The sequence below is a fragment of the Delphinus delphis genome, chromosome 17, assembly GCF_949987515.2.
Source record: "Delphinus delphis chromosome 17, mDelDel1.2, whole genome shotgun sequence".
NCBI lineage: Eukaryota > Metazoa > Chordata > Mammalia > Artiodactyla > Delphinidae > Delphinus > Delphinus delphis.
This window is the reverse complement of record NC_082699.1, coordinates 72,125,076-72,148,727: the sequence shown is the minus strand read 5'-3', so window position 1 is coordinate 72,148,727 and position 23,652 is coordinate 72,125,076. Positions and strand designations below refer to the sequence as shown.

General features: G+C 47.0%; 1 protein-coding gene across 1 annotated transcript in view; it reads right to left on the bottom strand.

Moving 5' to 3' along the window:
- The window catches only part of TG (thyroglobulin), a 241,949-nt gene that overhangs the window by 212,544 nt on the left and 5,753 nt on the right, over positions 1 to 23,652 (bottom strand). The window contains exons 6-15 of the mRNA XM_060035310.1: positions 19,111 to 19,217; positions 18,494 to 18,637; positions 18,118 to 18,303; positions 12,763 to 13,863; positions 11,317 to 11,904; positions 6,262 to 6,501; positions 3,654 to 3,791; positions 2,977 to 3,054; positions 2,307 to 2,419; positions 178 to 280 (exon numbers count right to left, since the gene is read on the bottom strand). Of these exons, the coding sequence (XP_059891293.1) occupies positions 178 to 280; positions 2,307 to 2,419; positions 2,977 to 3,054; positions 3,654 to 3,791; positions 6,262 to 6,501; positions 11,317 to 11,904; positions 12,763 to 13,863; positions 18,118 to 18,303; positions 18,494 to 18,637; positions 19,111 to 19,217 (2,798 nt within the window). The remainder of the gene's footprint in view (positions 1 to 177; positions 281 to 2,306; positions 2,420 to 2,976; positions 3,055 to 3,653; positions 3,792 to 6,261; positions 6,502 to 11,316; positions 11,905 to 12,762; positions 13,864 to 18,117; positions 18,304 to 18,493; positions 18,638 to 19,110; positions 19,218 to 23,652) is intronic.

Below are 23,652 nucleotides of genomic sequence, written 5' to 3'. Positions count from 1 at the left end.
CTGAAGTGGAGGAATATTGTCCCTATTTCATAGGTGAGAATACTGAGGCACAGTGAGGATAGAGGCTTGCGCAGCTCTGGAAGTGGTCGAGCTGGGACGTGAAGCCCCAGCTCTTGGGGCTCCACACCCGGTGCTCATGGGTGGGGTAGGGGGTAACGGGGGAGGAGCCATACTTACACTGGGCACTGCCGTTTGTGCCAGGCGGTGTGCCCTCTCCTGAGGCCGGGTCCACACACCAGGTGCTGGCCTCTGACACCTGCAGCCTGGCAAACTCTCCTGTCTGAGACAAAGCCGAGGTCGTGTCACCAAGGGCAGGTGATTTTGTAGCTGATACGTCAGTAGCCAGATGTCAAGAATGTTCCTTCAGAACCACTGGGGATGGTTTCTCCAAGTGGAAGGGGTGGGAGGAGGTGCTGTCCTCTTCCAGACCCTCTACATACATTATTTGAGTTGGTGATTTTAACAACCCCATGAGACAAGAACCACAGTTAACCCATTTTAGGGCAGGCGAAACTGAGGCTCACTCAGAGAGGGAAAGTGACAGAACAACATCCCATAGGTTGGGGAGCGGCAGACCCGGGCTGGGCCTAAACCCATCCAGCCCCAAAGCCCAGCCACTCTCTTGAAATAATGCCCCCCATTCCAGAAATGATTTTCAGCAAGCATCCCTTGGAGAAAGGGAGTCTGTAACACCTGTAACAGGGAATAAAGAAAAGGTAAAAGGCAGCCACCCAAACCCTGACCGGGGCCCCTGTCTCCTCGGCCTGCCCCAGGGCCAGCTGGGGGATGCTGGGGAAGCTCCTTCGATTCACTGGGGAGAGTTTCCTCATCTAAAAAAGAAGGAGGTGGGACTAGATGGACCCTTGAGCACGTTCCTTCTCAGAGCCCTTGATGGAAGAAAACATCATCTCTCCTGAGCGTGTGTAACAGCAGGTGTCGGGAGAGGGCAGCTCCCCCAACCTTCCTGGCCGTCACTGGAGGTTTCCTTGACTTTTCTTGGGCACTTGTTTGTTTTATACTCTGCTGTGCCATGTTCACAGACAAGAAATGACCATCATAACGACACCCGACATTTCCAGAGAACATACCAGGAGGCCCCCCCCTCCCTGGGGGTGTCATTCAGTCCCTGGGAGGTAGGGAGCCCACTGTCCTCATTCTACTCAGAGAGGCCCAGAGAAATCAGGTGATGCACCCCTGGGCGCACGGCTTTTTAGCTACACAGGTAAGAGTCAAAGCCAAGCAAAGGTTTGAGAAAACATGGGATAAAGACTTAAAATTGAGAACACTTTAGCCATTAACGTGAATTTTCTTCGAGAGTTGGGTCCAAGGCATAGCCATCCCGTTTGGGCAGTGGACGTCTTGGGTCCTGTTTCCTGGCACCTGGGTGCTCCAGGAGACAGGCTGGAAAACCACACGATCAGAGGTTCTCTGGGACCTGCTCTGAACCCCTTTTCCCTCCATCAGAGCTGTGGTTTCTGCCTCTCCTCCTCCATGGGTGAACTCGCCACCCCACCCCTGATGATGGCGCAGACTCTCATTCCAGTGGTAGGGGGCTGTCAGCCAAAATAAAAGATTAAATTTCTCTATAAAACTCCATCATAATTGGGGTCCATGTTTACAGCACCAAACAACAATAATAATGAGGAATAATAATAAGGAAACTTTTGCTCAGTAATTTGCAGTTTCACTAACCTCTACACTGCTGATTTCATCTGATTTTCTTGGAGCCCCTTGGAGCCTAGCAGAGTGGGTGGAGGTGTTCCTATCACCCCTACTTCAGGGAAAGGGGCCTGAGGCACAGAGATTGCCATCATTTGGCACCTAAGTGGTTGATTCCAGCAAGAAGCTTTTCCCTAAGAGCTTTCACATCAGTCACTGCACTAAACCATGACAACCCTCCACGGAGCTGTGGAGGGAAATACATTACGTCCCCCATTTATGCTGAGAAGCTAAAATGTGATGAGCGTGGCGATGTGGCAAACGGCCTCAGAAACTGTACATGCGTAGATTATTTTTCAAAGAGTTTTCATTAAAGATATTTCCTTAGGGCCTCAAAACAATCCTAGCGCTAGGGAAGGTTAAAATGTGGCCTGATCTTAGGATAAAACAAAGTACGGAGAAGCACAGAGAAGGTAAGTAAATTACCCAAGTTCACACAGCTAGGGTCAGCCAGGGCTGGGACAAAAACCCAGGTCTAGAACTCCTGTGAGTTTTCGACTAAAACAAATTTATTGAAAACTAGAAAAATTACCATCCAGGAAGTTCTAGCTTCCCTCTCAACCCTTCCTGGGCCTTCAGAGGCTTACCTCTAAGCAGGTTGGGATGAACAGGTCTTTTGCAGATGGGTTTCCTTGGGAACCAGCCTGTTTCCAACTGGAAAGCAGTGCCCTGGCTCGAGACTTCTCACAGCTGGTGGGGCCTGGCAGGGAGAGAGGGGACCTCTTAACAGACTGGCCATGGGTGCCAAGGAAGGGTGGGGAGCCCAGGTTGGCCCGAGTGTCAGAGCCGTGCATCTGGGTGGATGGAGGTGCCTTATACATAGAGCTGGAAACTCAGAGAAGAAGCAGGCTGAGATTCTGGGACAAAGACCCACATGGGACGTATCATCTCTGACGTGTAATGCGAGCGCTTGATTGCACGGGTCTGAACTCAGGAAAGAGGTTGGACTATAGACCAGATGCAACGTGGCTGCTGAAAGTACAGAAGTGGCAGAAACTGCCCAGGGAGCAGGTGCAGCGGGGAGACCTGGGGCTCCCTCTCCCCCTGCAGCTGCCTCTCTCCACCTGGGAAACGAGGACCACCAATTAGGAAGGGCCAAGGTCAGGGAGAGTCTTCCAGGCCTGGGGACTAGAGGAGGCGTGGTCTGGCTGCCCTCAGGGGCTCGTCTGAAGGGCTGGCCCACGGAGCCTCCCCAGGCTGGGAGTGGGCACCACCCACCAGAGCACCCACCGCCCGGGTCAGGGGGGCTTCTCTTACACTGCGGGATCTGAGGGGAGCGGGCAGCCAGCGAGGTAGGGACGTACTCTCCCTTCCCGTCCACACACCAGCAGTGCCCTGGAAAAGAGCCACAGCCAGAGTTCAGGAAGCGCCCCGAGGGACCTGCCCCAAGTGTCCCGCAATACACACTACTATATATAGAATAGATGACGAATAAGGACCTACTATACAGCACAGGGAACTCTACTCAATACTCTGTAATGGCCTATAGGGGAAAAGAATCTAAAAAAGAGTGGCTATATGTATATGCATAACTGGTTCACTTTGCTGTACACCTGAAACTAACACAACACTGCAAATCAGCTGCACTCCAATAAAAATCTTTTAAAAATTTTAAAAAACTTTCCTCATTTGCATGCATAGCAGTGCCAATAAGGTCCCTCTCCCATCCTCCCATCTGTCCGCCCTCCCCAACACTGTCCACAATCACAGGCCTTAACACCCAGAAACCTCAGCAACCACTCACGTGACCTTTGGGCTGGTAGAAGGCCACTGCTCCCATTGTACAGATGGGACAACCAGAGGCCAGAGAAACTAAAGGACTTGCCCCCAGCCGCCAAACAGGGGCCTAGAGTCCAGCTCACTTGCCCCCCAGGGCCGGGCTCTTTCCTCTAAGTGGTGTCACTTGGCCTCCCCAGGGCGCCCGCCCCCCTCACCAGTTGCGGCGTGGCACTGCACGGGCTCCCAACTTCCGAATGCGTCACACTGGGGCACGTAGATGCTGGACCGCAGAGGGGTGGATGCCTGTGGGGATCTGCCCAGGTGGACACGGAGTCTCTGGTAGAAGTCAAAGGCTGGAGTCAGGAGAGAGGAGCAGAGATGTGAGTGCCTGACTGGCAAAGCCCGGGCCGCGTAGGCTCCATCCTGAGAACAGCCACACAGACCCTGTTTCAACATAGGCAGCTTTTTTATTTATGTGACAAACACTTCCACCCAAAATAGGCTCACTGAGCAGTGGGTAGGCACTCACCAGATTGCCCATTAAAAATAAAAATGTAAAAAAACATAAAACTAAAATGTCAGCTGATGGGAATTCCCTGGTGGTCCAGTGGTTAGGACTCTGTACCTCCACTGCAGGGCGCACGGATTTGATCCCTGGTGGGGGAACTAAGATCCCGCAAGCTGCAAGGCGCAGTCAAAAAAAAAAAGAAAAGAAAAGTGTCGGCTGAAGTTTGAAGGAATGGAATCACTGTTCCTCCTTCTTCAGGAATTCTCATTTAGAGCTGATCAGGTCAACACAGTGTCTTCAGCACATGAGATAGCAGTGATCACTGATGACACTTATCACACGTTGACTGTGTGCCGCGCACAGCTGCGTAGCAGCTACCTTTCCTCCTGCGCCCACCCCTCCCCCTCACGAGGACCTGGGACACTGCTACCAGGTTCTGATGGTCAAAGACACTTTGTGGCCCTCAATCTTTTTCTGCGCTGGGCCTTCGATCCCCGTACTCTACAGGACATGGAGGTTTGCACACCAAGAGCTTCCTCTCCTCTGCAACAGTAGACGTGCCTCTTCTCATTTGCAGGGATGCCAAGGAAAGTGACCAACCCTGGTCCTTCTCTATAGACACTTCCTTTTTTCCCAGTGATGTCAGACATGCAAAATCAGAGCCAGTGGCTTGGTGGAGGGCAACTTCCTTAGCCTGACTTCTGAGGAATATGCCATCATACCATTCAGCGAATAAATCCCTATGGTGCCAACCGTTCTCTCTTCCCTTCCTCTAAATTTCCCTCTCTAACCAATGTGGTCACAACTCAAGGGGCATCAGTCCCTCCCCCTCTCTTTGATTACATCATACCCTGCCCATGCACAAAATTTTAAAACACTGGTTTCCTGCCCAAAGCAGAATCTCCAAGTCTCTAAGGAACAGAGAAAGAAAGTACCTGGGCATGAGGGGAGGGAAGGAAGGAGAAGAGAAAAAAAGAGGAGGAAAGAATCAAGGGTGGTTAAGCAACATTCTCCAGGTTCCCACTATCTGTTGAGTGCTGTTCTAGGCCCCAGGATATAAAGAATAAGACGGGTGCCTTGTCCTCCCAAAGCCCCGGCTGATGAGCAAGAGAAGCAGGAAATAAAGATGGCTCTTGGGAGACTCTCACATGTGGTTAAGGAAATAAAGACATGCGAAACCCAATGTCAAGGTGGCGGCAGACATGCCAGGAACATGAAAGCAGGGAGGCTCCAGCCTGTGGGCGTGGGCGCTCGTCATCTCAGTACAGATGTGAGGGGAACACTGCTTGGCTGTTTTGTGGCCCAAGCCCAGAGAACCCCTGACAGGGAATCAGCTAAGCTGACAAGGGGCTGGGAACTCGGGTCTGCTTGGAGATGGACGAATCGGTCCTCCCTGCCAAGTTGGTGCGGGGTCAGCGAGAGGACTGCAGAGACATGGGACCCTGCTGCCAGAGCAGGCTGCAGGTGCTGGAGGATGAGATGGGGCCCTGGGATGAGACCAATCTAGGCTCCGAGCCTGGCCATACCAGGCAGCAGGGGCATGGGACGGAGGCCCGGGGGCCAAACCACCAGCATCGCATCCAGGCTCTGCTAGTTATTAATTAGGTGAACTTGGGCGTGCGACTTAACCTCTGTTTCCACATTTGAAAAGAATCAAAGATGGGGATTATAGCATCATTCTCATGGAGCTGTTGGAGGACCAAATGCAAAGATGCGGTAATCTGCTTAGCACAGGAAGTGCCTGGCCAGAGGCACATTTCAATTAGTTGAAACGCTGAGCTGTTATTAGGCCAGAGCAGTGTCAGTCCTCTGAGCGTATTTCTGTTACACGCAGGCACTAAGTTGTGCTTTTTGGAATTACTACCTGGATTAGATTCGCTCACATGAGGAAGGTGCCTAAACCCGGAAGTTCCTCAGTTAGGAGGGTTCCTCTCCTTTCCCCCTTGGAGGGGTGTTCCTGAATCCTTGGAAATGGGGGGAAGCCTCAGAACATGCCATGAGGGGAATGGGAGCATCTGGGGCTCACATATTTGAACCTTCTAACCAGAATGCTTGGCTTCCTGGTGGGCGGCAGGCACCATCTGCAATACAAAATGTGAAGCCCTGCCCCCAAGGGGCTCTGCTGGAGGATCGGGGGACATCTCGGAGAGGTGTGCAAAATTCCAGCTTTGGCTGGGATCACAAAAAGCCTTTGTCTTTTCCGGAATCCATGGGCCCAGGGAAACCACAGTCCTGAAGATGACTGAAGAGGAACTAATTCAAGCTCTTGCTTCCTCCAAAGAAGGAACAAGAAACCAGAAGCACCGGGCACTCACTGGACAGAGCTGCCAATCGAATGGCATAATCACTCCCGCTCAGAAACTTCTCCAATAAAGTCTCTCGGGGCAGGGAGAGGCGAGGAAGGGCCAGCTCCTCGTCCGTCAGCCGGATTCCTTTGGCCGCGAGGAAACTCTCTCCCAGAGGGAACCGAGAACTGTTGGAATCCATGACGATCTCTTCTGCTTCCTTAATGAACTGCAGGACACGAAGCTTCACTTGCTCACAAGAGCCAGGACCTAGGGAAGTAAAGACATCACAGACGGATTCATCCACCTCGTGTTGCTCCCTTTGACCCCTTTGAAGTATGTGAGCATGTAGACACACACTCACACACACGCTCACACACACACAGTCACTCACACACACACACTCTCTCTCTCTCTCTCTCACACACACACACACACACACACACACACACACTCACACACATATTTCTGCCTCTGCTGTTTCCTTCACCTCAGCTCTTTCCACAACCTGAAATGTTCTTCCTGTTTTGTCTCCACAATTGCATTCACTCAACATTTATGGAGTATCTATTTTGTAAGAAGATTAGTAGTAGTTAATGTTTATTTCATGCCAGGCATTGTACTATGAACATTTACACAAACAATTTAATTTAATTTATTAAACAGCCCAGTATGATGTTATTATTATGTGTGTGTTACAGATGACAAACCGAGCCATGGTGAAGTCATATAACTTTAAACAAGCTCCTAGCTGGCAAATAGTTGCTTCAGAATTCCAGTCTAGTCAGTATGACTCTAGAACCAGTGATGTTGACCAGCTGCCTCAAATGGAAGGATGGACAGATGGATGGATTGATGGATAATAGACAGATAAATGCGGGAATGGATGGATGGATGGATGGATGAGTGGATGGACGGATGGATGTATAGACCACAGATGGGGGAACGGATGGATAAATGGGGGAATGGATGAATGGATGGATGAGTGGATGGATAGATGGATATCAAAAGTTGAAAGAAGGCATTGTAATTTAGTAAAGAGTTATTCTTGTGAAAGGGAAAGAGCATGACTCTCAGAGACCTCTGGGTTCAAATGTCAGCATGATCTCTTATCAGCTGTGTAATAATGTACTTAACTTTTCTGAGCTTCAGTCTTGTGATCTGTGAAATGGGGATAATCAGGGAATCTACGCCATAGGGTTTTTGTAATTATTCTATGAGTGTGGCAGCTGAAGTGGTTGGCACATGTCTGGTACATGCTGTCCTTGAAATTGTTACTACTATAAAAAGCCACCGAGCCATATTTATTTCAGTCAATCACACTGAATTCAACAGTGAATGTGTTCAGTAGATTCTTTTGAGAGCATAGGATTACCAGAAACTCTTGACACCTAGGATTTGAAGACATTGATTTCTGTGGATGTTCTTGATCAAAAAATCTATTCTCTCAATCCCACGGATTTGGAATCCCTGAAGCAAAAGTTCACATTCAAAACTCTATGCTTACTGCTCATGTCTTTCAGAATAGACTGAAGATTCCATAACTGGACACTTAAGACCTTTGAAAATCTGGCCCCAATTTACCTTTAGTCTCTCCTTCTATAATTCCCTCCTAAGTACCCTGCCCCCCTTCCTACCACCTTTCTCCACCCATCCCCAACAAAGCAGACCCTTTCACAGTCTCCCTGACCCGGCACATCTATTTCCTCTGTCAGGAAGGGCTGGGCAAACATCCCTCACGATCCAGAAGCTGATGCCATGCAAATCTTTCCCCAACTCCCCATTCGGTGAGTAGCCCCATTCTCTGGGCATCCTCCGTCGTGTCTTCTGTGTTCACACTTCTGTTCTATCATTTCAGTTTATTACCCGATGACAAGTCAGTTTCTCACACTAGGCTCTGAGCCCCTGGAGGACAGACACCATACCTTTCTCATGATTGTTTCCCCGTCACACGGCACAGTGCACACAGCAGGTGGTCCATAAATGCATATGAAGTGAAGAAAGCAAACTGCCAACAGGCCAGAGATGGCAATACGGACAGGACCTGACATCATACCCCTAAGGGCAGGAGCCATCATCCCTGCATGTGTGCAGGAAGTTACTGGTCACCTCCTTACTTACTGTCAGTTGTATTAGTCCAATTAGTTGAGGACTTTCTATGTACTGGACCTGGCACTTTCCATCTATTGTCTGCTATAATTCTCACACCAACGCTTTTGAAGTAGTTATCTGTCATAACCCAGATTTTACAGATGAAACTAAGACTAAGACAGACGACCTTTCTCTAGCTCACAGAGTAGGAGGTAACAGAACCCGGTTTCAAGATGCCTAGGGCTCTGTCTTCTAGGTCCATCCTTCTCAAACTTTAGGGAGCATTAGATCCACATGAGGATCTTGCAGAAATGCAGATTTTGATTGAGCAGATGGAGTCCGAGATTCTGAATTTCTGACAAGTTCCCAAACTGGTGCTGATGCTGCTCGAGTCTGATGCTTTGAGCATCAGGGCTCTGAACCAATGGCCACCAAGCCCTTCTGATAACACACCCCTATCAACGAAAGAGTTTGAACATGCACCCCAAAACATGTGCATTTCTTTATTTATAAAGCATATGTATGTACCGGTATAATAAGGTGCTGGGTACAGTTTTCTCAGCTGTTTCAGCTGTCAAAAGTTAATGGCAAAAACAAAAACAGAAATGTAAAAGGAAGAGATAAAATACTAAATATAAATGGAAGTTCTAATACTTTCTTCCCAGTGGATTATTCTATAAACCCGGGTGGTCTACTCTACACAACCTCACATTACTCAATGAAAGAGATGGTATATTCTAAGTTCAGCTCCAACGCTTTGGTGAATAAGGTCTCAAAGTGAATGAGACTAGCTACTGAATTTACTAGGTGCTTTTGGTATCAGCAACTCAGGCCCCAAAAATTAGATCCAAAGAGGACCAAATTCAGTCTTAAATCATCTAAAAATACAGGAATGTCCCCGTGTAGGAGACCTGACCATTGGTCCAGAGAATCTCAAAAAATAAATGAGACTTCTTATATAACAGTCATGCTGACATCTGTGTGTTGACTTTGAAGGTCAGCCCATTGCTAGGACTTGACATGTTAAAGGAGAATCCTAGTAGTGGGTCTCCAGGCTATTCAAGATGCCCAGGGAATTACCGTTCTCATCACATATTCCTATCACCCAAAACCCACTTCTGCTAAAGCCTAAACTTCGGCTAATGTCAAAATAGTGACACTAATTCAAAAAAATACATGCACTCCAGTATTCATAGCAGCATTATTTACAATTGCCAAGATATGGAAGCCAACTAAGTGCCCATAAACAGATGAATGGATAAAGAAGACACCTAAGTGTCTGTAAACAGATGAATGGATAAAGAAGATGTGGTGTATATACATACACACACACACACACACACACACACACACACACACACACACACACACACACACAATGGAATACTACTCAGCCATAAAAAAGAATAAAGTTTTGCCATTTGCAGCAACATGGATGGACTTGGAGGGCATTATGCTAACTGAAATAAGTCAGACTGAGAAGGACAAATACTGTATGATGTCACTTATATGTGTAATCTAAAAAATACAACAAGCTAGTGAATATAACAAAAAAATAAGCAGACTCAACAGATACAGAGAACAAACTAGTGGTTACCAGTGAGAGTGGAGGGACAATATAGGGATGGGAGAGTGGGAGGTGCAAACTATTGAGTATAAGATAGGCTCAAGGATGAATTGTACAACATAGGGAATATAGCCAATATTCTGTAGTAACTGTAAATGGACTGTAACCTTTAAAAACCGTTTAAATTTTTTAAAATTTTTAAATAAAAAAATTAAAATTAAAAAAATTGATTAATTTTAACAATAGCAGAAAGGTCTGGGCAATGTTGAACATTGCAAAGGATGAATGGAGAGATTTTATTGGACTTAAACAGCTATAATGTTACCTGTAAAATTAACAACTGCTAGTTAGTGAGATTCTGCTTTGGTAATACCAGTGTTGAATCTGTCTGGTTGCTCTTTCAAACTGATGGCATGGCTATTTGGTGGTAAGGCATTTTAGTTTAAGACACAGAGTCAGCTTCATTCTGTTTATGTCATACACCATAGCTTTGTTGTAAGTCTTCTGCCACAAAGGTGAACTCACAGGCCTCCTTCAGCAGCTCTTCAATTAGCCCTTGAATTAACCCCCCTCAAGTATAGATAAATAAAGGCACTTTGAAGACAGAAGCTCTTCCTGAGGTCCACAGCACCTAGCAGTGTCCTTATAAGTAACAAAACCATCACAATATGTGCTGGTTAACCAAACGATGCACCTACTTAGGACAGATTACTAAAGCATTCGCCATACGGAGCAAGAGCCAGGTCATATTCACTTTATAGCCTTCACTGGGCTAAGATAATGCTTTGCACACAGAAGACATCCAGTTAAAATTTGAGGCATTGATTTAAATAATCGATTATATGAAAATTTAAAAATGAATTACATTAACTTTGCCGATGCCTGACTGTGTAGATGTAGGGAACTCACTTCCCTTCTGTGAGCCTCGGTGTTACGGACTGAATGTTTGGGTCCTCCTCAAAGGGATGTGCTAAAGCCCTAATCCCCAATGGGATGGTATTTGGAGGTGGGACCTCTGGGAGGTGATTAGGTTTAGGTGAGGTCATGAAGCTGGGGCCCTCAGGATGGAATTAGTGTCTTAAAAAATGAAGAGACCAAAGCTCTTCCTCTCTCTCTGCCATGTGAATACACAGTGAGAGGGGTGCCTTCTGCAAGCCAGGAAGACGGCTCTCACCAGGAACCGAGTCTGCCGGCACCTTGACCTTCCACCCTCCAGAACTGTGAGAAACAAATGTCTGTTGGTTGAGCCCCTCAGTCTGCTACTCTGTTACAGCCTCCTGAGCTGACTAATACATTCAGTTTTCTCAGCCATACATTGAAGGGATGTACCTGGCCTTCTCTAAACTCCATTCCAGCTTTGACAATACACTCCCACCAGATACCCATTTTTAAAACCCACAAATTCAGCTCTTCGTGGTTTAACTCACATGCTGGGACCTTGCCGGGCTTGGTCCGGGTTCCTTCCAGCTTTTGACCAGCCTCATCCACACACCAGCAGCTCCGGAGGTCGAAGTGGGCCAGTGGCGTGCTAAAGTCTGAGTAGGGCCCTGGGTATCGGCTGAGCTGGCCGTTTAGGATCTGCCAGAAGACGGAGGGCTCCAGAAGGATGTTCCCTCTGGGCTGGGTCAGGTTCCCTTCCAACACTGCCAGCGGGACATCTTGGACTGACGAGTATCTTGCCAGCCCTGGGAAGATGTCTTGTTGGCCAGTCTCATACAGACTTTGAATAAAGAGACGGAAGTTTCTGGAAGCCACTTCTCTGTAGCTCCTGACCTTCATTAGCAGCTCTGCAGGGCTCAGCTCCTGGCCACCACGGTTCTGAGCTCGCCACTGTTCATACCACTCAAAGGCCTGCTCGGGGGGCCCGTCACATTGCACGCGTCTCCACTGCCCGCTGGCACTGCACTGTGGGATATAGATGCTGGAGAGGGTGGGCAGCATGCTGGGATTAGAGACCAGGGCCCGCACCGTCCCAAGGAAGGCGCGCTCAGCCTGTAACTGACAGGGTGTGGGGCCTGGGGAGGAACAAAGCACAGGTACGTCAGGTTAAGAAGTTTAATAAGCCCCGAAGACCGAGATGGAAGACCTTAACTGTCCAAACTCTGTCTAACACCTTATACAACCATAGAGATGCCATCAACCTTAAATTTGTAAGTATCATCCAGAAAGAGAACATCCCCATCACTAAATGAACACGGTTGAGACCAGCTGTTGTCAGCACGGCAGACACGTACGTGGCAGTTCCTTAAGGCCAAATAAATCTCCCTATTCACTCCTTAGAATGGTAAACATTATCAAGACCTTTCTGGACAATTTTTAAATCAGCCAGCATAATTTTTTTTTTTTTTTTTTTGTGGTACGCGGGCCTCTCATTGTTGTGGCCTCTCCCGTTGCAGAGCACAGGCTCCAGACGCGCAGGCTCAGCAGCCATGGCTCACGGGCCCAGCCGCTCCGCGGCATGTGGGATCTTCCCGGACCGGGGCACAAACCCGTGTCCCCTGCATTGGCAGGCGGACTCTCAACCACTGTGCCACCAGGGAAGCCCGCCAGCATAATACTTAAAATGGATAAACAACAAGGACCTACTGTATAGCACAGGGAACTCTGCTCAATATTAAGTAACAACCTAAATGGGAAAAGAATTTGAAAAAAGAATAGATATATGTATAACTGAATCACTTTGCTGAACATCTGAAACTATCACAACATTGTTAATCAACTATACTCCGATATAAAATTAAATGTTAAAAAAAGAAAACAGCCAGCATATTTTGCCATAACAGAATTTGGGGCTTTAGCTACAGCGGTAAGGCACTGTGTCAGGGGCCCAGGGGAGAATCAGAGTCTGCAAATTGAATACCCAACAGACTTACATTGCTTGGGTTCTCCAAGTTCACTTCGAGTTCCGGGAATAGGCTGACCCTCGGCGTCCACACAGTAACACTCTGAGTTGAAGCACTGGACAGGGAGGAAGTGCCCCTCACTGGTACAAGAAGGGACAAACAGGCTGGACCCGGCAGGCTGGCTACCCAAGAGGCTTTGCATGCACATCCTTTGCTTTTCACACTCTGTGGGGCACTTCGGTTGTCCACCTCTGACCCTGGAGCCAGCAAGTTCTTGGCCCTGGGCATCCACGCACCAGCATTCTCCAGCAAAGCACTGGACCTCCTTGTAGCTCCCTTCTGCAGTGCATGATGGGACAAAAAGGCTGCCAGGTGTCTGCCCACAGCCCTGGGAGCTAAGCACCATTTCCATCACGTCACCTAAATCCTTTGCTTTGTCCTCTGGCACAGAAATAGCATGCTGCAAGAAGAGAAGGAATTCTGGAAGCTCCAGGAGGGAAGAAAGGAATTTCATGGCATTTTGATTCTCTTGTAAGTTGATTTCAAAGCCAAAGCTGCCCACAACTGGCTTATTCATAGCAGCACCCCTCTTCAAGGCTTCAGGGGCTTCCCTGGCAGGATTTGAATCCAGTCCCACGGAGAAGGGCTTGGCTGGATCTGCTAGTGCCCATCCATTTTGGAAGCCTGGGAGACCAAGTTGCTGGAAAAGGCGACTGAAATTAAACGTACCTCTTGGGCCCAGGGCTCCAGACAAGTTAAACTGCATGACATTCTCCAAAAATCTCCCTCCAAAGAGGTTTTGCTGGAGTCGCTTTGGGTTGGTGGTGAACTGCAGGGCAAGACGGGCCAGCTCTTGGGAGGGAAGAATCCCTCTGATGGCTTCTTTGAGGAGACTTTCTAGGGCAGCAAACCGTGTATCCTGCCCTTGTACCATTGGGTGGAGAATCCCAGAATCCACAAAGAGCTCCTTGATCAAGGAGGGGCAGGATGAGGCAAATCCAGTGACTCTCTGAGAGCCCGGTCCTTCCTCGGGAGCCAGGAACAGGTCATGCCGGCTGAAGTAGCCCGAGGGCCCGAAGCGGAGTCTGGAAATGGCCCGCCGCCTCTCAGAGGGACAGGACTGGTCTTCAGCTGCAGGAGAGATGCAGACAGAGATGCAAACAGAGAGACGGTTTTGCTATCACCAGCAACCCTGCCACAAGGCCTCAGATCTTTCTGGTAGTGAGATGAAAAAAGTCAGTCAGGGACCGAATTCACACCTCTAAACGTCTGTTATTTTAAGCCACCCAGTTTGTGGTCATTTCTTACGGCCCCCCTAGGAAACTACTATACCAACAAATTCCTATTTGTTTTTAATGAAATGTTGTTTTCCAGTATTCTCCTACTGGAATTCTTAATGGCCTTTAATGCTTCATCATATGCTCTTCATGTGGCTTCCAATTCCTCCTTGTGGGTCATTTCATCTAGGCTAACTCGTTTGTAGTCTGTTTGAGGATAAGAACCATACTTTAAGTGCTATTGGTATTTCCCATAATTAGAAATATTTTCCTATGTTTCAACATATTGATACAGTATTTAGGAATTATGATATTTCCCATAATATAATACAATAATGCCCACTCAGCAAACACACTTAGCACATTCTCCCAGGCTTCTTGACCTTCCCTTGAAATTATTAATTAGATAGTATTAACTCAGTTAACTCAATATATGTGTGGTCAGGTCATTCTATCTGAATATCCTAAGTTGACTGTCATCCCATTCAGAGAGAAGATTTTAAATTCAAACTCCGATTGTCTCAGTCACATAGGTGGAAGGGAGAGAGCTCCATTTTTCTCCATAAAACCATAAATCTTAGAAGTCCTTTGCGATCCACCCACCCGCAACTTTTCCAAATCATTCTTTTCCCTCAATTCACATGGGTGCCAAAAAGGAAGTCAGCCAATTTTCCTCTGTAACCAGGCAATAAAGAGCTGGAACTTGCGGTCAGAGAGAGTGAGAAAGACTGGCAACATCTGAACACATAACACATCCGTCCATGAGGCCACAGCTTCCTCTAATGGATATTACAGCAAGGTATGGAAGAAATCAAGCTCACGGCTCGGCTTACTCTCTTTCCAAATTAAGAGCATATTGTGTCCATTCATTTGTTATGTAGAGTTACCAAGGCAAAAAAAAAAAAAAAGAAAATTCAGATATTCGTTCCATGTGGCATTTGTTTCCATGGAAACAGGACTGATACACCAGAGAGAAAAAGTAAAAAAATATATATGATCCATGCATTTGGAAGTACTTTTGGTTTTAATTTGGAAGACCACAGTTCTTCATTTTTACCTGGAAATTGGAGGGCACAATATTCTCTGGGTTTTAATAGAACCAAAGTGTAATTGTAAAACTATCTTCAAGGCAGAGCTTCAGAATGTTCTTTTTCTACATCCTCACACTTTGCAGATAGGATGGTACCCAATACTGTGCCAAGAACTCAAAATGTTAAGTTGGAGAAATCAACTGGTTTACCAGGAAGTATTGAAAGATCATTAACACATGTCTATTTTGAGCCTCTAAAAAGACTGTACTCCTCCTTCACTGTTTCAGATCTTGCCCAGGCCATCCAGTTCACCTAAACTGGAAGCCTGCAAGTGCTCCTGGATTCTTCCCGCTCCACCGCTAACACCTTTCAGGGTCTCACTGCAAGGTGGAACAGTCTTTTTTTTTTAAGATTTTCTTTTTTTGATGTGGACCATTTTTAACGTCTTTATTGAATTTGTTACAATATTGCTTCTGTTTTACGTTTTGGTTTTTTGGCCACGAGGCATGTGGGATCTCAGCTCCCCGACCAGGGATCGAACTCACACCCCCTGCGTTGGAAGGCGAAGTCCTAACCAGTGGACCGCCAGGGAAGTCCCTGGAATGGAGTCTTACTGGGATGCCTGGTGACATGTCTCAAGTCCACACCCTCTTCCACAGCCCGCTACTTCTACTTCAGTATTGCTTCCTGTCCTGGGCTGAATAGGCTCCCCAGAACTCATGTCCTTCCTGGAACCTCAGATGTGATCTTCTTTCGAAACGGGGTTATTGTAGATGTAATGAGTTAAGATGGGGTCCTACTGGAGTAGGCTCTACTACTCTAGAGCGCTCTTAATTATAGGATTAAGTGGGCTCTTAATCCTATACAACTAGTGTCGTTACAAGAAGAGGAGATGAGATACAGAGGCAGACACCCAGGGAGACAGCCATGTGACAACAGAGGCAGAGTGTGGAGTTATGCAGTCACGAGCCAAGGAACACCAAAGACTGTTGGCGTACAAAAGAATGAAACAATGCCATTTTCAGCAACATGGATGGACCTAGAGATTATCATACTGAGTGAAGTAAGTCAGACAGAGAAAGACAAATATCGTATGACATTGCTTATATGTGGAATCTAAAACAAGGGTACAAATGAACTTACCTACAAAACAGAAATAGAGTCACAGATGTAGAAAACAAATTTATGGTTACCAGGGGGTAAGGGTGGGGAGGGACAAATTGGGAGTTTGGGATCGACATATACACACTACTATGTATAAAATAGATAACTAATAAGGACCTACTGTATAGCACAGGGAACTCTACTCAGTAGTCTGTAATGGCCTATATGGAAAAGAATCTAAGAAAGAGTGTATATGTATATGTATAACTGATTCACTTTGCTGTACACCTGAAACTAACACAGCATTGTAAATCAACTATACTCCAATAAAAATTAAAAAATAAAACAATTACATTTCTGTCTAAAAACACAAAGATTGTTGGCGACTATCACAAACCAGGAAGAGGCAAGGAAGGATTCTCCCCTGAAGCCTTGAGAGCGAGCATGGCCCTGCTGACACCTTGATTTTAGACTTCTAGCCTTTAGAACTGTGCAAGAATAGATTTCTGTTGTTCTAAGCCACTCAGTTTGTGGTCATCTGTTACAGCCACGCCAGGAAAGTAACATAGGCCCCTTATCTCTCTTCAGGACACTGCAATGACCTTCAAACGCCCCACTACCTGCAGCTTGATGCTCCTGTACAATCTGTCCTCCAAAATGCCTGGGCTGTCTTTCCTACACACCAACCCCACACGGCACTCTCCAGCTTAAAAACCCTCAACAGCTCCTCTGACCCTCCAGGATGAAGCCCCCAAGCCTTTGCTTTGCTATGAAAGACCTTACTACCCCTGCCTTTCAGAGTTCCCCACCCCAAACATACTCCAACATGCTTTTTCTCTATCCTTCTCGCGGATTCACTGTTCATTAGCTCACCAATGCCTATTACAGATCTTCCTCCACTGTGGCGGGGTGACATCCTGATAAACCCATCGTAAGCAGAAAATATCATGAAGTCGAAAACGCACTGAATATCCAACATTGTAGCTTAGCCTCGCCTACCTTAAATGTACTCAGAACACTTACATTAGCGTACAGTTGGGTAAAATCATCTTAACACGAAGCCCATTTTATAATAAAGTGCTGAGTATCTCATGTAAGTATTTTTTTTTTTTTTGGCCTCACCGTGATGCTTGCAGGATCTTGGTTCCCCGACCAGGATTTGAACATGGGCCCCGGCAGTGAAAGTGCCAAGTCCTAACCACTAGATGGCCAGGGAATTCCCTCATGCAATTTATTGGATACTGTACTGAAAGGGAAAGACAGCATAGCTGTCTGGGTACAGAATGGTCATAAGTGTATGGGTTACAATCGAGTGGCTAATGGGGGGAGCTGCGGCTCACTGCCGTTGCCCATCATCACGAGAAAGTTTCATACCGCATATCTCTAGGCCGGGAAATGATCGAGATTCAAAGCACTGTTTCTACTGAATGTGTATCATTTTCGCACCATTGCAAAGTCAAAAAATTGTAAGTCAAACCATCATAAGTTGGGACCCTTTCGTATTTATATCCTTATAATTTTGTTTCTCCTGCTCTTTGTAGAGAGAACACCTCTCTTTATTTTCCTCCTTCAGGAAACATCTTTATTTTAGAAGATGTTCAACAAGTGTCACCTCTTCCATGAAGCCTTCCTGGATATTTCCTTGTCATACATGCTGCGAGATAGGATTGACCCGGTTCTGCTCTGTGCTCCTTCAGCTATCAGCACAGACTTCTCTCATGGCACGTGTACACTTAATTCTTCTACTATTCTCTGAGCTCCCTGAGGAAGCAACCATGCCTGATGCAGGACAAGAAATGTGCTGGAAATTAATGATGATAAACAGGTTTGCATCATGTTGAACCTGAAAGGCCTGTGGGGGCACCCTCAGGAGGCAGTGGAATTAATGGGTTATGAAGAGGTCCATCTGGAGAGACACTTAAAGTCACATAACCTGACGAGAACAAGAGAGGAGGCCTGGAGAGGACACCCACCACAGGACGGAGGCTCCCCTTGACGCCGCGTCCCCTGGATCTCCCGTCCCTGGGCGTCCACACACCAGCACGGTCCATCCCTCTGGCACTGTACCGCCTGGTACTCCCCATCTGGGCGGCAGCTCGGAGCGCAGGGGTGACCGAAGCTGGTGGCTGTAAACCGCTCCACTTCACATTTCGTGGGGCCTACAAGAGATCCGCGTGGTAAAGGAAAGGACAGTTGGTGTGTTTACAGCATGCGTTCTGGGCGCTGGTAAGACTGTTTCAATCACTGCACCCACTTTGCTGGGACAGCCACAGAGACTGCAGCGACTTGAAACCCGAGTGGTTTTCTCCTAGCAGAAACACACACATCTGCCGTCGGCTTAGTACTTACATCGGAATCTGCCAGAGATGACTAGCTGCACCGCTAGGAACCGTCTCTGCAGTATTCGGTACAGGGTGGTCTCAGTGAAGGTGGAAGCAAGGTCCAGGCCAGCAAAAACGGTGTCGTAAATTTCATCGAGTAGCAGCTCCAAACCTGAGCCAAGACAGCAAGCGTTTGGAGGGATGGGTTCATTCAGACAGGAGGCCCTGACCTCGCTGCGTAAACAGATACAAAGAGGCCAGAGCCTCCACTGGCATCGTTGTGCTTTGGGTCTGAACAAGGCTTTAATGGTTTTCAAAGTCAGGGCGGCTGTGTATGGTTGCACAGTTTGTTCACAGCACAAGGGAGCACAGCTGAGAGAGTGAGAGATTGCAGTCCATCCTGGGTCCTACTTGCCACGCTTGGAGCTGCATCTGCGCAGGGGAGGGGTGGGGTGGGGCAGGGGCTGAGCACCTCTTTCCAGTGTGTGCAAAGGCACCACGTAGACTAGCAGCAGCTGTGTTTAAAGGACCGTCCCTGAAAGTTTGCGAAGGCCACGCCCTCCTCCATATCCAGGGCAGCCCAGCCGCTGTTTCTGATTGACAGGGAGTGACATTTAGGCTCTCGGGTCTGGCGAATGCGCTTACCTGTCTCAGCCAGCTCCCGCCCTTGGCTGTCCACACAGTGACAATACCCAGACACCTCCGGAAACCTTCTGCGAAAGGAACTGAAGGTCACAAATGCATCTGGGAACCTAAGAGACAATGGATTTATGACCACCGTTTCATAAAAAGCAAGTCATCATGAGCTCTTCCTGTAGAAATAAATTAATGTGGCCTCATTTCATCTGGGGAAAAGAAATGGCTGCTTCTTTATTTCATGCCATTTGCTCCATGCTTCCTGCAGTAAATGTATTTTTTTTTTTTTTCTAAATTGGTTGTCCTTGGCCAGAGCGAGGCTGGACCTGTGAAAATAAAGCTGTGCTTGGCTGTCATCCACTAATTAGCATTTTTCTCACTCGTGGCATTTGACCAATTTATGCCCAAGCGTGTGTCTCATAGGACCAGGCAGAAAACAGTTAATGAGCATTGCATTAACAAGTTCCTTTACCAGAATATAACCCTAGAGACTAAGGGCCAAGTGTGCTTTACAGACATATGGTACACATTGTAGATGATCTCATTTGGGGAGATCAGACGACTTCAGATCCCTTTACAACTTTTCAAGAGCTTGAAAGGAAGCCAGATTCCAGGATAGGAAATTCTTATGTAGGCCATTTCCCAGTCCCACAGTTGAAAAAAACACCAAATCAATGTGACATCACTAACAAGGACTAAACATCCCTTGCCATAAATTGAGGAAAAGGATGCCTAAATCCTGCCTGACCCGGCAATTGCTAAAGGGAGCTAATTGGCTGGGCTCCCCATCCTGGAAGTAATATGAAGCCCAGGTGAGTGACGTAAAGCTGTATCAGGAGTTCTTCCCACGTGCAATGACATAGCAACCAGAGAGGATTTGTTCATGTTTATGCAACACTGAGAGATTTATTGTATGCCCTATATAGCAAGTCTATGAAACCAAGTATAGTATGTTTCTACCTACATCTGGAAATATATCCCCAACCAATAAGTTAGCAGAAAAGCAGCTCTCTGCACAGATAGGTCTACTGCTGTGTAATATATTCTAGCAAAATGTTGAAAACAACCTTAATGTCCAAAGATATGAAAATTAAAAGTGAATTATAGTAAACCCCCCAAACGAATGCATGCATAACATTATGTAAAAAGCGTAGAATACAAAATGGCATGTACATATACTACAATTACTCCTATGCACATGAACCAGTATTGGAAGGGAATATATTTGCAGGAACCGCTCAGAGCCTGAACACAGGGTGCACGAGTATTAGTTAATCTGAATGTAAATGAATGCACAAAACAAGACCTATGAACGCACTGTAGAATTATGGATTTTTTCCATGTTGTTGGTCTATGACTATGTGTATGTGAGTTAAATTAAAAAGAATGTTACACTAAGTGAGTTGAATAAAAGAAACTAAAAACTCACTTGGCCCAGTTGCTCCCACTGACGAGGTATATGACAGAAGTTCATTCATTGGAACATGGGACAATTCAATTACAAAAGTGCTAATAATAGTAGCATAATCATTTCCATTTATTGAACACTAATCTGTAGAAGACAACCTGCAAAATGTTTAATATATGTTGACTCATTTAATTCATTTAACCCTCCTAAAAGGCAGGTGGTATTTTTTTCATGCCCATTTTAGAGGTTAAAAAAGTGAGGTGTATTGGCCATGGGTCTTGAACCAGTGGTGGGAACGGGGGTTCAAATCCAGGGCTTCACCACCACGTGATCTCTGCTAATGGTGTTACGCAGTGTGTTTGGCTGTACCCAGTTCCTGCCCCATATCCTGAGAGGCAGTCCTCTGTTTTGACACTCTTCTTTCTAGGCTGGACACTGAGCTCTTCCTGGCATCTAATAGAGAGTGATGGGTCACTCAGCTGGCCCGAGGTTCTGAAGCCCATTCCAGCATGAGGCACGGGAAGTTTAAATCACTCCAGTCCCACATTCCACCAATTCAACCCAGAGACCCAACTCAACCTTCAACTAATGGAAAAGGATGCTTCCCTTTCTTTGGATTTTATCAGGATAAGAATAAAAGAGTCCTCAAGAAGGAAAATTGTAGTGGAGGGGAAAATGATGGCGTTTCTGCTTTTATGTTCAGATTGTGGCCAACACAGAGTTAGAGAAATCACAAATGAGGCTCCGTGCGATACAAAATGTCAGGCCCTGCCAGGCGTCCGGTCCTGCTCACCTGCAGGGTAGGATTCGTGCCCCTGGACCCAGGGAGCCAACACCCCCTACTCAGTCAGATGCTCCAACCCTCTCCCGGATAGCCCCTCCAGACATCTCGCCATTGATGAAGACTAGCAGAGCCCTCCTCAAAGTCAAGCGCTATGACTCCCACAGTGCCTGGGGCACTGCAGACACTGCAGAGGGTCCTGTGAGTGTAACAGGTGATGAGTCCACGAGGATGTCTCCACACACAGTCGCTCACACATTCAGGTAACGAGGCCCCTTTACCACATGTTATGACGCGTCTGCTCCTTCCCCCTGGATCACCTGTATCGCATGGGTTGCCAAGGCATTTGAAGAAGTTTGAACGAGCTCAGTCACTAAGGACGAGAACTGATAAAGAAACCAACTGAATTTAATTCGGGTCACTAAAGCCTTGATAATGGCATCGGCTCTTAAGCCCTTTACTACAATCTGCTTCGCCAGAATACGCTTCCCTAGTTAGTGGTTAGGTAAGGGCAATGTGAAAGGTGGGGGAGGGGCCAGAAGGACTAGCAAAGCTCACTCCATCACGTCACCCCATCATGACATGTTCTTTTGGTCACCGGCCAAACAAGTGTAGTTAACAGCTGCCTTTTTCAAGAGGCAAAAGGACCTGCCTTAAATGGGCAAATGCTGTGGTCAAGTTCAAGTGTATATCATCACCCAGCACATCAAGAACCCACAACAAACAGGTTGGCAAATGAGGCTTCCAGGCTCCCTGTGGCCCCATGGAAACAGGTCAACTGCCTTACGCCACTTCTCCATGTGAATTTCCCATAGAAATCGCCTCAGATTCAATATGCCAAAAGCAAATTTGTGACTTTTCCTTTCCAGACTCTTCCTGTACCATCCATCCAGAAACCAGACCTTGGAGTCCTCCTTAATGTTTTCTCTCCCTCGCCTCCCATATATGTTCCTTCACCAAGTTCCATGGAGTCTACCAAGTCAATATTTGTCCAATCCCACTCCATCTCACCATGGTCCTCTCCATCACCTGTTCTGGTCCAAGTTGACAGCACCTCTCACCTGGACTAGTACGGTAGCCTCCGAACTTGTAGAGTCGCCCCCAGGCACCCATTCTGCTCTTCCCTGACCCCAGTCCATTCTTTTCAAAATCCAAGTCTGATGGTTAATAAGATATACCCAACTCCCTCTCAGGCTTAAAATTCTTGATGCAGTATTGGGGACGTACTGAAACTAAAAATTACTCCTTGTTTATGTGAAATTCAAATATCACTGGCCATCCGGTAGTTTTTCAACTGGCGACCCTAGGTGTTATATCTAGACTCTCCACATAGCCTCCGTGGCTCCTGACACTTTGCCCCAGTGGAGTCACTGGGGCTGGCACTGCCCAGGTCTGCTTATCAGAAAATTCCTGAATATGGCTGGGCTTCCAGTAACCAGCCACCTGACCCTTCCCATGACCTTCTTAAATCAGAATTCGCTCAGAGACATGCTTGCTTACATAAAAGAAAGGCTCCCATTTCAAGGGTAAACTTTTTTTGTTCCTTAACAATGGATGCTCAGTCCTGAATGTTTGCCTTTAACTCGACTGCCCTCTGGTGGAAGCAGCTATGAATTGTGCCTCAAGCTGGCACCTGCAAGAAGTTCTTTGATGACTGTAGGCCTACTGTATGCAAGGCTCTGTGCTCTATGCTGTGGGGAACAGAGATGAACTGAGGTTTTGTGGGATGGTAAAAGGAGACAGACAGCTCTGGGACCCACCAACTGTGATTCCTAGGCTAGGGTCCTTAACTTCTGTGCTTCAGATTCCCCATTGTATGCCAGAGACCATCAGTTCCAATTATTTTTGTAAATATTGAAGTAAATGAAAGGATCTCAAATTCCCTGTATATAGTGAACATCCAGTTGAACTTGAACTGAGCACACGTTGGTTTGTATCAATGAGCATCAGTAAATCAGGCTGTTTGCAGATTCCTATGTGCACACGGGCAGGCCTTGTGGGGCGGGGAGGGGAATGTAACCTACATTTGCTGAATGTAACCTACATTTGCTGAAGCTGGTGATCTTCCTCACAGATGCATAATAATTTACAATTTTCGCAGTGGTTTCACAGACAAGGGCTCAGCATATCTTCACCGTGACCTAATGAGCCAGTGTTGTCCTTACAGATGGGGACACTGAGGCTCAGAGAAGTAAGTGACCAGGTCACTTTGCCAGCAGTGACAGAGTCAGAATGAGGGTCACAGGGCAAATGCTATGGGGCCAGGCGGGTAATGCAAACAGATGGAGCAGAGGTATATGGCAGCAGGACACGGAGAGACCCAGAGCAGCGGCGGGGGGCAGCGCTCAGTCCAAAGAGAACC